At 47.7% G+C, this 14,296-nt stretch overlaps 1 protein-coding gene across 6 annotated transcripts in view; it reads right to left on the bottom strand.

The window, feature by feature from the left end:
• Window positions 1-251: 251 nt before the first annotated feature.
• Window positions 252-14,296, bottom strand: part of frem1a (Fras1 related extracellular matrix 1a) — a 33,532-nt gene continuing 19,487 nt past the window's right edge. For 2 of the 6 annotated variants that reach the window (XM_018759624.2, XM_029252145.1), the window contains 19 exons: window positions 13,997-14,193; window positions 13,571-13,796; window positions 13,121-13,265; window positions 12,861-13,002; window positions 12,429-12,642; window positions 11,918-12,182; window positions 11,394-11,808; window positions 11,112-11,313; window positions 10,806-10,950; window positions 10,574-10,703; window positions 10,278-10,350; window positions 10,045-10,194; window positions 8,864-9,024; window positions 8,041-8,088; window positions 7,670-7,840; window positions 6,489-6,620; window positions 5,731-5,840; window positions 5,157-5,242; window positions 252-1,641 (listed from right to left, as the gene is read on the bottom strand). In XM_018759624.2, the coding sequence (XP_018615140.2) occupies window positions 1,436-1,641; window positions 5,157-5,242; window positions 5,731-5,840; window positions 6,489-6,620; window positions 7,670-7,840; window positions 8,041-8,088; window positions 8,864-9,024; window positions 10,045-10,194; window positions 10,278-10,350; window positions 10,574-10,703; window positions 10,806-10,950; window positions 11,112-11,313; window positions 11,394-11,808; window positions 11,918-12,182; window positions 12,429-12,642; window positions 12,861-13,002; window positions 13,121-13,265; window positions 13,571-13,796; window positions 13,997-14,193 (3,218 nt within the window). In that variant the 3' untranslated portion in view covers window positions 252-1,435. Of the gene's footprint in view, window positions 1,686-5,156; window positions 5,243-5,730; window positions 5,841-6,488; window positions 6,621-7,669; window positions 7,841-8,040; window positions 8,089-8,863; window positions 9,025-10,044; window positions 10,195-10,277; window positions 10,351-10,573; window positions 10,704-10,805; window positions 10,951-11,111; window positions 11,314-11,393; window positions 11,809-11,917; window positions 12,183-12,428; window positions 12,643-12,860; window positions 13,003-13,120; window positions 13,266-13,570; window positions 13,797-13,996; window positions 14,194-14,296 lie in introns of all 6 variants that reach the window. The other 4 variants (XM_018759625.2, XM_018759626.2, XM_018759627.2 and 1 more) reach the window with 4 other exon arrangements.

Here is a 14,296-nt window from a genome sequence, read left to right as displayed (position 1 = left end):
CACAGAAGAATAAAGCTGAGGTTTTTCCAGCACACTGCACAGTTTAGGCAGCAGGACTTTAGGAAGCTGTTGTACACAGAGCTGTACACAGGTGTGTGAGACCGTGGCCTTGATGTGGGGCTGAGTGTGTGAGAGGAGCGCCGTTATGCCTACGGCGTTTCGGGCATCATGTGACCAAAACAAACCTCCGGGGGTGGGAGTGCGAGCCGCGCAGCCCGTCACGTCCCGTCCTGAAGCCACAATAAAAAAAACTTTTTGGACCAACTACTCTTTTTGTCACCATCTCTGTGCTGTCCAGGAGGATGAGTGTCACACCAGCTGCCACCTCTACAGTCTGATCTCAAGACATTGGATAAATATGCCAACTAACATCTGCATTTAACATTGTGCATAGTAATTAGTACAGTACAGTTTAAAGAAACTGTATTTAAATGGAGAGGGAAATCAGTTTGTGTAGTCTACTTTAGTAAGGAATGTGGACTTTCCTGATTCATAGGCAGTATAAAGGAAAAATGAAAACTGAAATGTATATTTTAGGTATATAATTTCATCGTTTAAGTGCCTGCCATTGCGTTAAAATGTGTTAAAATCTTCCAAGTGACATGAGCATAAAGGCACGTTACTCCTTACCTCTAACATGAATTTATGCAACAAAAGACCGTTGTGCACAAATTTACTTGAAAAATTTATCATGTGCTTTGCACAGTATTAAATGTCACATACAGTATATATGCATGGGTACATTCATTGAATAATACAATGTTGCCTATTATATTAATGTGTAATACAATAGAGTGTAGCACCTCCCGTATAAAGGAACCTGAGGTCATCTGCACGGTGGGCTTTTTGTTCCCGAAAGACCAGACCACTCGTCGAGTGACCACCGTGGGGACAGAGCTGTCCTGCCAGGTAGCGCTCAATACGTCCCCACTGGTGGGGGTGGATGAGACCGCAGCCCGTACAATTTAATATTTGGGACAAACCCTCTTACGTGGGTGGTCATGTAATCATTGTCAGTTCACTCACCTCACACACCTGGCTGTACTGTGTCATAAAGGCCAGAACATAATACACTGCATTACCCCATGGGGCCACCTCTGACTTCACAAGTTCCTGAAAGGTTTGGGTGAAAAAAGCTCTCCAAAAATAAATACATAATAAAAGAACTGAGAAGTTCCTTATAATATGACAGAAAAATCGCAAAATTACACATTTGACAAAAGGTTCCACGTAAAATGGACTATTTATAGGTTTATATCTGATCACGACTGTATTTCCAACCCCAGCAGGGTGTACTTCTTGGCTATTCCCTGTTTGTGTTCCTCAGCGGTGACCCGTTGCGTGGTTCCTACGCAGGCCATCGGGGTCACGGTATCCGGCTCTGGTTTTGTGGTTAGCGGCGCCGCCTGCGGATCGCCGGATGACACGCGGCAGCTCACGTCCGCGTGTGGCACACAAAGCGGTGCTCCTTCCCCCTCTCACAATCCCGCATGTTCCACTTGGCTCGCTGCTGCACCAGCACGCACCTCCTGGTCCCCCCCTTCCTCTTCACACGGGGGGAACGTCCCCGCCAGTTAGTGTAGGTCACCGGCTCACCCCCGACCCACTCCCACCGGCCTCGGTTCTCCCGGTCGTTCAGGCCTGAGCAGTGAAGAGGACAGCCAGCGGAACGGTGGGTAACAGAACTTGAGAGGGGAAAAATGAAACAATACATACATGCCATTGGGCCAGAACTAGGTTTGCATTTATTGGTTTATCAGATACTTTTTCAAAGTGGCATACAGTGATCACTATGTAGTATTTAGCTGACCTCCCTGTCCAAGGTGACTTGTACTGCTAGATATACTGCACTAAACTCACCCATCTACACACCCAAGCAATGTAACATGCACCCAAAGGACAATGTGAAATTTCCAGTTACATTTGTTACTTCATTCAACAGACACTTTTCTCCAAAGCAACTTACAATGAACTCTGTGTAGTGTTACCAGCCCACACCGAGGTGACTTACACTGCTAGATACACTACTTACACAGGGTCACTCATCCATACATCTGTGTAACACTCTCCTCTGTTACTCACACACTATGGGGGAACCTGAACAGCATGTCTTTGGGCTGTGGGTAGGGCTGTGTTTTCTGCTTTACGGAGACGTGGCTCACCGCCAGCACACGGGACCACGCGGTCAAGCCCGAGGGTTTCTCAATTTACCGCGCAGATGGGACTGATTCCTCGGGGAAAAAGAGAGGAGGGGGTGTATGCTTTCTTATTAACAACGCATGCTGCATGAATGTGGAAGTGACTGCGCAGTCACAGAACTGCACTCCGGACCTCGAATACCTTCTGATCAAACGCCGACCGTTCTACCTGCCCAGGGAGTCTCGGCTGTGCTCATCATGGCTGCAATTTACATCCCACCCCAAGGGAACACGCACAGCGCACTGAACGGACTGTACCAGGTCTTCACCAAGTACGAGAACAAGCACCCAGATGGACCGTTCGTTATCTCTGGGGACTTTAACCAAGCCGATTTCAGGAACGTGTACCCCAAGTACCATCAGCACATCTCCTGCCCCACCAGAGGCTCAAACACCCTCGGCCACTGCTACGCTTCACACAAAGGTGCGTGCCGCTCCCTGCTGTATCCACACCTCGGGCAGTCAGATCATGCCTCGATTCTGCTGCTCCCGGTCTACAAGCAGAAACTCAAGCGAGAGGAGCCTGTGACACCAGAAGCGGAGGAAAGGCTTCAAGACCGCTTTGACTCCGTGGACTGGGACATGTTCAGAAACTCATCCTCCAGTCTGGACGAGTATACCACGGTGGTCACGGACTTCATCCGGTACTGTGTAAGTGTCTGCATACCACATAAAACAGTCCGCTCATTCCCCAACCAAAAACCGTGGATAACCCCAGAAATCTGAAATAAGATCCGCGCGTGAACTTCCGCGTTTCAGTCCGGAGACATGGACGCGTACAAGAAGAGCAAGTACGAGCTTCGCAAAGCCATTGCCAGCACGAAACGGGAATATAGCAGGAAAGTGGAATCACAGTTTAACTGCACTCAAGATGCACGTAGGCTGTGGCAGAGAATCCAAACTTTAACAGATTATAAACCACAGACGCGGACATTGACAGGTGCCGCTCCGTCTCTCCCTGACGAACTGAATGCGTTTTATGGCTGCTTTGAGTTCGAGAACAAAGACCCCCTACTGCGACTCCCCACAGTAGATGATAACGCTGGTCTCACCATCTCTGTGGCACAGGTGAGAAAAACTTTTAGCCGTGTCAACATCCGCAAAGCTGCTGGCCCGGACGGAATTCAGGGCGAGTTTTAAAAACATGCAGTGAGCAACTAAGCTGGTGTTTTCACAGATATATTTAACACCTCCTTAAAAAGCTCAACTGTACCCACTTGTTTCAAAAACGCCACCATCATCCCCGTTCCTAAGAAAAACAAAGTGAGCTGCCTTAATGACTATCGCCCAGTGGCACTGACGCACATTGCAATGAAATGCTTTGAGAGGCTGGTGCTGGAACACATTAGGACACCATCCTGGACACTCTGGACCCACTGCAGTTTGCCTACCGCCACAACAGATCCACTGAAGATGCAATATCACACACACTTCACATCATTCTGTCTCACCTGGATAATAAAAACTGCTATGCAAGGCCATTGTTTGTAGACTATAGCTCGGCATTTAACACTGTCATCCCAACCAAGCTGATCCAGAAACTACTAAGGCTGGGACTGAGTGCCACATTGTGCACCTAGATCCTGGATTTCCTCACCAACAGACCCCAGCGTGTGCAGATCGGCATTAATACATCCTCCCCACTGATCCTCAACACTGGCACTCCACAGGGAAGCGTCCTGAGCCCAGTGCTATACTCCTTGTTCACATATGACTGTGTGGCCAATCACAGCTCCAACACCATCATAAAGTTTGCTGACGATACCACCATTGTGGGTCTGATCACCAACAACGATGAGACGGCCTACAGAGAGGAAGTGAGGCTCCTGGGAGAGCGGTGCCAGGACAACAATCTGTCTCTCAATGTCAGTAAAACTAAGGAGCTTCTGACTGACTTCAGGAGACAGGATACGGCTCATGCACCCATCTGCATAGGAGGGGACGTTGTAGAGAGGGTCAACAGCTTCAGATTCCTAGGGGTCACCCTCGCCGCCAAACTCACATGGACTGAGCACACAGCATCGGCCATCAAAAAGGCCCATCAACGCCTCCGCTTCCTCAAGCGTCTGAAGAAAGCCGGGATGTCGGCTACAGTCCTCACCACTTTCTACAGGTGTGCTGCGGAGTCCGTCCTCACGGGGTGTATTACGTCCTGGGGCGGCAGCTGCTCCACAGGACAAGAAAGCCCTGCACAGGGTGGTCAAAACAGCTCAGGGAATTATCGACACACGGCTACCAGCAGTCCAGGACACCTACATCGCACCTCAGAAAGACGATGCGCATCGTGAAAGATCACAGTCGCCCCACGTGGGCACTTCTCTCTTCTCTGCCATCTGCAAAGCGGCTCAGGTCTATTCGAACCCGCACTGCTAGGTACAGGAACAGCTGAGAGTATACAACACTCACTAATGTGCAACCTTTAGTAACTAGAGTTGGACTGCTCCGCCCAAGCACATTGGTAGATTACACTGTCACTTTAAGCATGATCATTCCCATGTTCTGAGTTCTCTGGCTGTCTACTGGTATTATTGTTACTACTGTTACCATTATTTATCATTATTGCTATTGCATTACTCATTGTCATTGTGATTGTTTTGTTTTGTGCAGTATTTCTATTGCCTCTGTCCTTGTCCATGGCCTGTGGAGAAGCATTCAGGAAGAATTTCATGATATATGTACATGGTACTGTATCTATGACAATAAACTTGAAACTTGAAACCAGAGCACCTGGAGGAAACCCACACACACATGGGGAGAACATGAAACTCCACACAGCCCACCTGCTGCGTCACTATACCACCTGACCTCCTTCCTTGGCAGTGCTAAACTCGAATGCTAACGAAAATGTTTTATTTTAGTAAAAGATGTGAGTTAAAAGATAACACGAGAAATCTGAAGAGGTGAATGATTTACTATAAACTGCATGGAGTGGGAGACGGGGGGAGAGATTTATTTTACCGATCCAGAAGGGCCTCTGTCCACCGAAGTCCCACAGCCATCCCATGTCCGATTTTGACCGAATGCTGACCAGGGTGCCGCGATAACTGACAAAGTGAAAAAAAGAAAGAAAAAAAATTAAAGGAACTCGTTAACCTTTGAAGAATCCGCTATAAGCTGAATTCTTTTTCTTTGTGTGTGTGTGTGTGTGTATATATACAAACACACCTTTCATACAACTGATTTACTGGATATGCATGCTAAAATGTTGAAATTACATAACTAATTAATTTATTAATTTATTAATTAAATAACTGTAGCAGATTGCGACTCAAGCAGTAGTAATTTTTCAGTGGGTAGATGTGAACTCAGTTTTAACTCTTCTTACTGCTCTCACTGTACAGTAATTCTGCCTGAAAAGACTTGTGGTTCACTGAATTACATCACATTTGAATTACATCAGCGTGTCCTTTCTGATTTATCCATTTGTACGGACTGGTAATTTCAAAACTACTATAGCAGGAGGTGGGTTTCGAACCCAGGACGAAAGCAGCTCTAAGCATAAATGTACATGTGCAGCAGACATGCTCCTCACATCTCCCTGCAGGCCCGCACAGCACCGCTCCACGTGACTCTCCGACCCTTGCTCAGGACGTAGCAGCGCTCCCTGTGGAACGTCCACCCTTGAGGGCACTTGTCTTGCTGCTGTTTATAATACAGAACCGTCATATAATTAATAGAGTCTGTGAGTTTATAGCTTGAGGACCCAGCGTGGTATATACACTGATGTGTAAATTCACCTCATTACTGATTTCTAACCAACGTAAGTCATTCTGGATGAAAGCATGCGGTAAGTTATACAATAAAATACAATTTAGTCTTACAAAGACCTCTATATATAGGACACTTTCATAAGTCTTACAGATAAATTAGCAAATATAACATCTGCAGAAGACAAAGTCAAAAGTACAACTAAAACTCACACACACACACACACACACACACACACACACACACACACACACACACACCATCTGAAACCACTTATCCCATGCAGGGTCACAGGGAGCCAGGGCCTAAGCCAGCAGCACAGGGCGCAAGGCAGGAGAGGACACACCCAGGACAAGACACCAGTCCGTCGCAAGGCACCCCAAGCGGGACTTGAACCCCAAACCCCCCGGAAAGCAGGAACCAGCCAAACCCACTGTGCCACCATGTCCCTCTCACAACTAAAAGAATGGGAGCTAAAGCAAATAAGTGAATAAATACTTTAATGTACTCAATGTAAAGGTCAATAAACTTTATGACGACAAAGTGAAGTTATGAATATGCAAGCTGCGGCAATCCGCTCACCTGGTCTCTGGGGGTCCACGGCTTCCAGGAGACCCCATTGCAGTGCCAGATCTGGCCAGAGCTGCGGTTGTAGTGTAGCAGGTCTGTGTCCCCAGGGCCACATGCTCTGGGGATCCAGTGACTTGCCCTGTCCTGTCAGTGTCAGAGTGACAGAGAATGTTTTAACGCAAGATGGCAATACGGGGCTTCAGTAATATTATTTTATGACAAAGATGTTCTTGTGCTCTTTACACACCTATCAGGAAGAATTAATTTTGAGTTGGTATTGATCAGCTATCTGCTGTCAGCTATGACATCAATAGACAGACTGTCAAGTAATACCTGAGAGGACCGGTTCAGACCAACAATTAGTAAATGGGCAAATATGAAGATTCCAACTGATGTCATATATAGTATGACTTACCACTGGCAGTGAGAGCACTACTGAGGGACAAGCCTTGTGCTATCTGGTACTGTTTTTAAATAGTTGGGAAATGACAACTCATAGTTATTTTAGTCTAAAATGTGGAAGTAAAAATATGCATCAGAGTTGCAAAATGAATTTTAAAAAAGTTCAGTTGTAGACATGAGCATTAACAATTACGTTCTTAGAAGCATGGTCCCTAAAGTGAGCATTAGTAAACACTGTCCAAAAACGGCAGGGTTGTCAGCGTGTCATTTGTGACCACATATGATTGTAAAAGTGCAACAGCTGAATATCTAGATATTTTATATATCATAAGTAAATATAGGGGATGCAGTGGCGTAGCAGGCTTGGCCAGGTCCCGTTCTCTGGCTGGACTAGGGTTTGAGTCCTGCTTGGGGTGCCTTGCGATGGACTGGCGTCCCGTCCTGGGTATGTCCCCTCCCCCTCTAGCCTTGCGCCTTATGTTGCCAGGTTGGGCTCCGGCTCGCCGCGACCCCACTTGGGACAGGAGGTTTCATCCAGTGTGTGTGTGTGTGTGTGTGTGTGTGTGTGATAAAGTAAATATATCACAGATATTAAATAATGCATTCAACCCCAGCAATAACTGTCTGCCGGGTATGTGCTAGATTAGGCAGCTCAAATCAAATGTTCCTCCTGTACAGGCAGCCAGTCGCTAGCATGTAACATGATATAAGAGTTTAAATATTTAAAAATGATACTCGGAATGTACTTCTGACATGCAGCAAGTGTGCGTAAGTCCACTCTGAATGGTGACCTGTTTGATGAATGGGGCATCCCTAGGTTCTGCTCCCAGCGCTGCATTCTCTCTCACGGAAGCAGAAGCTGGTCTCTCCTTCCCTCTGCCGGTCACCCTCACCTGGGACAAACGTGCCAGCTGGGACGGAGAGGAGTCGTCCTGAACTCGCAGTGACACCATGCCATGATACTGCAACCAAAAGTGGGTATTACAATGAGAGCAGCACTAAATAATAAATGCACCGTGATGCTATTTCAGTATAACGTTCATGACTGCTTGACACCATTCTGGAAGTCATAGAAGTCCATCGAGTGAATGAAATAAAAATGCAAATGTCAAAATCAAATTCTGGCAGGTAAAAATAAAGGTGTACGAAGGGATTTTCTTACTGTGAAAACAACATTGGATCCATTTCGCTGAACCACAGACGCTTGGACCTGTGGGTAAAAATACAAGTCAGATAATTCTAATTATAATTAATGGATCAAGTCCTGAGATGTTACCCTGAAAAGTAGTTTCACCATGGTACAGGGTATATACTATAGATATATATATACATATATTCACACACACAGGTGGTCTCCGATTTATGATGGTTCGACTTAGGATTTTTTTCGACTTTACAAGGGTGAGCTGGCGATAGACATTCAGTAGAAACTGTACTTCAAATTATGAATTTTGATTTTTTCCCAGGCAAGCAACGTGCAGAGCGATATTCTCTCACGATGCTGGGCAGCGGCAGCGATCCGCATCTCCCAGTCTGCCACGCGGTTGTGTTTTGTGCGTCCACAATGTCACAGAAACGCTCATCTGTGACTCCTGCTACAGGTGGAAAGAAGAAGAGGACGGCAATTACTCTTGAGGAGAAACTCAAGATAACTGCCCAGCATGTAGGCTTCAAGCCTGTAATGATTACCGCATGTATGCTAGGCTATAGTATGATGTTCAGTAGGTTAGGTGTATTAAATGCATTTTTGACTTATGATATTTTGGACTTATGATGGGTTTTGCGGAACGTAATCCCATCATAAATCAGGGACCAACTGTATATGTATTTCTTTCTTACACACAGACAGTACAGGAGTGGAGGCGAAAGACAGAGCCAGGGACACGGAAGATGACATGGAAGTGGAGGAGGAGTCTACAGTGAATGGGGCCCACAAAAAGAGGATGGGTTCACTGTCTGTGTGTAGCTAAGAATTTGGAGCTCACCGTCCTTCCATTTCCCACAGGCCTCAGTCTCCTGTGGCTGAAGGGGGTTTCCTGCTGCACGACGGGTAGTGCGTCACCCCGGACGAAGGGCAGGGTCTCCAACTGGATAGCCCCATGGTAGGGAGGGACCTGCTGTACTCTACGACCGGTGCGGCACTGGCCTGTACGGGCAGAGGAGGGAGCAAGGGGCTTAGGATGACACATGATACATGTAGGAATCTGTGCAGCGTGACCCTGCTTTCCTCGTGTCTATTTCAACTGCTTTTCAAACTCTTCCATGCAAAGTAACCCATCTTTATGGCAGCTAACTGATAGTATGTTAACCCACCCTTATACTAGTAACATTTATGCTGAGTAACTGCTACATGTCACGTCCACGCCCACAACTCAACCGACAGCACCTGACCAACTGCTCACCCTTTAAAAAACCCTGCTCAGCTCCCATACCTTTGCGGAATCTCGTCAGAGACAACCGCCCTCCCTCGTGATGTCCAGCGCACACTCAAACCTTGTTCTTCGTTCTTGTCTTCCGGTTATCATCCCTTCGCTTTGTTTCCTGACCACGTCCACGGAGCTTCGTTGAAACACCGACCGCCAATCGACCGACCGTTCGCCCATCCCCGACTCCGAGAACTTGCCTTATCCCCTGAATCCAGACGAACAACTCCGCACTTGGGTCCTGCCATCCCGGTTCCCTCGGCCCCACATGACACTACACTAACCATGAAGCTAACTGTCAACTACGGTAATTGTTAACTAATTGTTAGTATAATTTACTGTTAATTAATTACTCAAACCATTATGTATTTACCGTTACACTAACTGGCCATTAATGGTTTATCCATGTCCTGCATCCTTGTGTGTTTAAATATCGTTTTAACAGAAAGTGGTGAAAGTTCACAGGTCATGAAGCAATCTCTCATTTGTGAACAAACGGTGCTTTAACTGAGCTTGAATTTATTTTAATTGTTGATTGTATCTTGTTTTTCATTAAAATGGAGGTTGGTCTCTACTCTACATTATATTAGCTGTGCTCTCCTTTAATTGTTGTATTGGAGTTGATAAATGGGCAAAAAACCGAACCAATTGACCTAACTAACCGTTATGCTGTTGTGTGGTTGTTGTAACTGTTGACTAACCATCACAGTAGCTGTCACGTTAACTAGCTGAACTGTCCTCACCTGTCCCTGAATCGAGAATGGTCACAAGCGCGTTGTCACGGTGGCCTAGTACGACGCCTTTGGGTGACACCAGGGACACCGTGAAGATCTCCTCTGCCTCTTCCAGTTGGTCTTCGGTAATCTCCACCCACCAGGTTCTGAAGGACACTCCTGAGGGCAGAGGGACACACACACTGACTCGAGGTTGATGCGTTGTTAATCTGACCACAAAAATATAAGGTATAAAAACATACCAGGATCAAACTGAATTAAACTTGCGGGACTCGGGATGAAATCTGCCCCAGAGGAAGCTGTGATTTCTTTAACCTGAAACCAGAAAGAAGCAAAACAGTGATTCTCTGTATACTGGTTGCCAAAATGACTCCATTCCACTCTTCCCAGCAACATGACCGTGGATATCCACGTGAATACGAATGCGACCATGAAGACCAATGCAAAGATGAATGTGAAGATGAACGTTAAGGTGAAAATTAACGTGAGCGTGGCTGGTGAACATGAGCAGACTAGACCTGGCAAAGAGCCTTGGTACCTTGACGGTCACGTAGGAGGACTCGGCACAGTTTCCTCTCCTCAGTACGGTCAGCGATAGTCTTCCCTCCTCCTCACACACGCTGAACTTCGTTTGGGAGAACTCCACGCTGGCCCAGTGGAATTCCAGTCTGCAGCGGCCAATGTTGGAAGAGCCATACGTGACTCACCAGACACAGCAAGGGCGGAGGACAGCAAAGTGGGGTGGGTGTCTGATGCTGAAAGGGTCTTACATGTGTGGCAGGCTGTGGTTCCTAAGGGGGCTGAGGACCTGAAACTGCAGGCTGTCAGACAGAGCCTCACTCTCCAGGCTGATGACATACAGGACTATCCTCCTGCTCAGGTCTCTCTGGGTGAAGCCGTGGCGGATAAACTGGCCTTTAGAAGAAAGGGGTGATTGTCGCCATGGCGTCACACACAAGTCGGGACTCACACAAAGACTGCAACTTTAATCAGAAACCCACGGCAACAACAAAACTTAAAAACTTATTGAATGTTACAAAAAAATTATTCAGGCCCCTGCATACGCTGCTCCTCACCTGTGGAGGCGTTCTCCAGGTGGCCGAAGCTTGGTCCTCGGATGATCTGGAAGGTGATGTTTTCGTTGCGGCCACCTGCTTCCCTCGCTCTCAGCTCCCGAGATGAGACGAATATGCCGTAGCGGCCATCCTTCAGCAGCTCTGCCCTCCAAGCAGCCTGCAGCTGAATTATCTGGGGGGCAGGGCTGTCCAGGGGCTCCACCTGTAGGAAGGATGATGTGAGTAGAGTAGCACTGGACCAATGGAAGAAGATGCAGCGTGGCACGTGTTGGAGTGTCCCACCTGGATGGTGAAGAAGACTGGTTGTGTCTGCAGCTTCCCCTCCAGCAGGAACCCCTGGTTAGTGCCATCAGATGCGATGAAGGAGAAGCGGTCGATCTGTGCCGAGCTGCCTGCGTGTCTGTAGGCCACGTCCAGATCAAGGAGGTGCTGCTGGGTAAAGTTTCCCCTGTATAGGGGCGCCCCCTTCAGGAGTAACTCTCCGTAGTGTGGCGGCTGGACCAGCAGGAAGAGGAGGCTATCCGGTGGGGTGTCAGGGTCAGACAGGGTGAGCACGTCAGGGGACAGCACTGTGGTGGATCCCTGGGGAACCCACAGGCCACCATTGTGTTGTAAGGAAGGCAGTTCCCGGTCAGCTGTCTCCACAGCGATCTCCAATGTTCCGTTGCGGGAGGAATGCCCATTGCTGATCATGAACCTGGAGAAAAGGAGGTGAACCTTACCTTCTGTTCCCACCCACTGGCACTCTAACGGGCAGATGTATTTCTCTAAACACACTGACAGCACCCATAGCAGGTGGCACCTACCACAGCATCTCCCTTGGAGACGTGGCCCACTTGCTGTGGACGTAGCACACCAGGTTGGCGGCCACATCCATCTGGCTAAAGGAGGTGATGGGCGTGCCAGGATGATGGGCGTACTCCATGTGTCCGTGGGCTGGGCCCTCCATGACCACGTAGAGCAGCTCCTCCGGGTGGTCTGTGCCATCCACTGCCAGGAGGATGTCTGTGGTCAGCACCACACGGCCCCCCCGGGTGACAAGGACCGGTTTGGAGAACACTGCAATGTCCCCTAGAAAGTCAGGATGAATATCTGCTCACCAAAGCTTCATTAAGGTCTTTAGCGTCACCATTAACTGGACTTTTATGTATTATTTATATGATAATGTTACTTCTGACATATTTTTAAAAGCTTTTCAGCATAAAATAAGTTTAGCCAGATATGGAAACATAGACCCGAGCCAAAGAGGAAACAGCAACTCTGCTAGCTGCATCTCATCAACAGCTGTGATAGGACACAACCCCAGCAGTTTCTCACCCTTTTCCATGGTTTTCAGTGTCACCTGGAAGTTCTGTGTGGGTGAGCGGTTTGCCCCATCCTCCACATGGAAGACGAAGAAGTCCTGGTTTTGGAGCCCTGTGGCTTCCTGAGGCCCAGTGGAGCCAGTGTGAAGGTACCTGAAAAGGTTGGCATCCACAGTCTCCTGGGAGCAGTTCGCCCCCTTTCCGAGTGTCACCCAGTCAAGGCCCACCTTGTGAAGATAAAATCCGTATTCAGGAAAAATGCATTATATTCACAGTACCTGGTAAAACACAGGAATTTACTGAAGCAGAAAGGTCCAGTTCCCCTATTTAGAGAGTCTGCAGGATCTGACATGAGGACCTTTCTCCTATGATGCTTGAGTCAACTCAGATGAATTCTCCTGAACTCTACAGAATCTCATCGCAGGACATGAGGATCTGAGCTGACCTTTATCTGCAGAAGTCCCTGGGTGGGAATGCTCTCAAACACATAGAGGACATTCTGGAGATGAGTATCCTCATCCTGGGCTGAGAGGACAGCGCCGGAGATCAGCCTTGATTCGCCCATCTCCACCTCTATCCCCATGTTTCTGCAGGATGAACACAAAAATGTGTCTGACCCTCAGCACTCTGTCATGTGTCCCAGATCCAGTGGATTCAGAAGTGGCTTGATCGACCATAGCATCCATCATGCAGAGATGATGATACCTTGTGACACGAGGTGCCTCATCATTGACGGGCAGAACTGTGACCTCCACCCGCTTTTGCAGCCGGTGCTTCCCATCTGACACCTGGATGGTGAAGCTGTCATGCAGACTCTCCGAGTCGTCATGCACATACATGACCGTTACCCCTGGGGAACAAAGAAGGTTGGGGCTGTATCAGGTGAGTGGCTGATTTGAAGACACTCAAGTCTAGGGGGCTGCCCTGTATCTTAGACTTAATGAGGTTACCATGTTGATCCATGGTTAGACCAAAAGAGCTTTAGGATCCGAGGTGGACGCATCATTAATTTAAAGATGAACTGATTTTATTCATTTCTAATTACCCCTGGAAACTGAGTGAGAAGTTAAACAGGTAATGAATTCTGAGAAACTTTTCTGAGGCAATCTTGGTAATGGTCATTGAGGTGTACCACCATGCTCAGGGTGGTCTTACCGTTCCTCAACTCATCCAAGGTGAAATCCTTCATCTCAACCCCAGTGTTTGGATTTCCGGGACGGAGGGTTCTGGGATGGTTGACATCATTCACATGGGGCTTGCCCATGATCGCTCCGTGCTTTGGAGACTCAATGATGCTAAACACCATGTGGTCTCGCGGGACATCTAGATCCACCGCATCGAGGATAGATGGGTCCAGTTCCCTCATCTGTCCCTCACTCACCTAGAGGGGAGGGAGGCTCATTAACACTGGATTCTCTGAGATGTTACTAACACACATTCCACCTATATTTTCACAATTTCCAGGACTCCATATATTTGAAACCTGATGGTTACTACATCAAGTACATGAAAGCTATACTGTATGAAAATTGTTCGGCACCACAGCTCCATGGCCAGTCACATTGTCTTGCTTGAGCTCACCGTGATGTTCCTGGCAAGGAAGTCGGGAACCTCATCGTTGGTGGGGCTGATGATGATGTAGAAAGGAGTGTCAGGGGAGCTCCGCTTGCCATCGGACACTCTGATCATGAACTGGTCTGCTGTTGGCTCCAGTCTCTGGTGCCTTGACTGCACGTAGTTGATGTAGCTGCTTTTCACATCTCTGTAGGTGAAGGAGCCTGGGAGAAGGTAACAGCATGGTTCCTGATCTGTCACCACAGTATGTTTTTTCATGAATAATGAAGAATATGATGTTTTGATATTTAGAATAGAGCCATCTGT

This window comes from Scleropages formosus, chromosome 5 (genome assembly GCF_900964775.1).
Source record: "Scleropages formosus chromosome 5, fSclFor1.1, whole genome shotgun sequence".
Taxonomy (NCBI): domain Eukaryota; kingdom Metazoa; phylum Chordata; class Actinopteri; order Osteoglossiformes; family Osteoglossidae; genus Scleropages; species Scleropages formosus.
The sequence above is the reverse complement of the archived record's forward strand: the minus strand, read 5'-3'. Positions and strand labels throughout refer to the sequence as shown.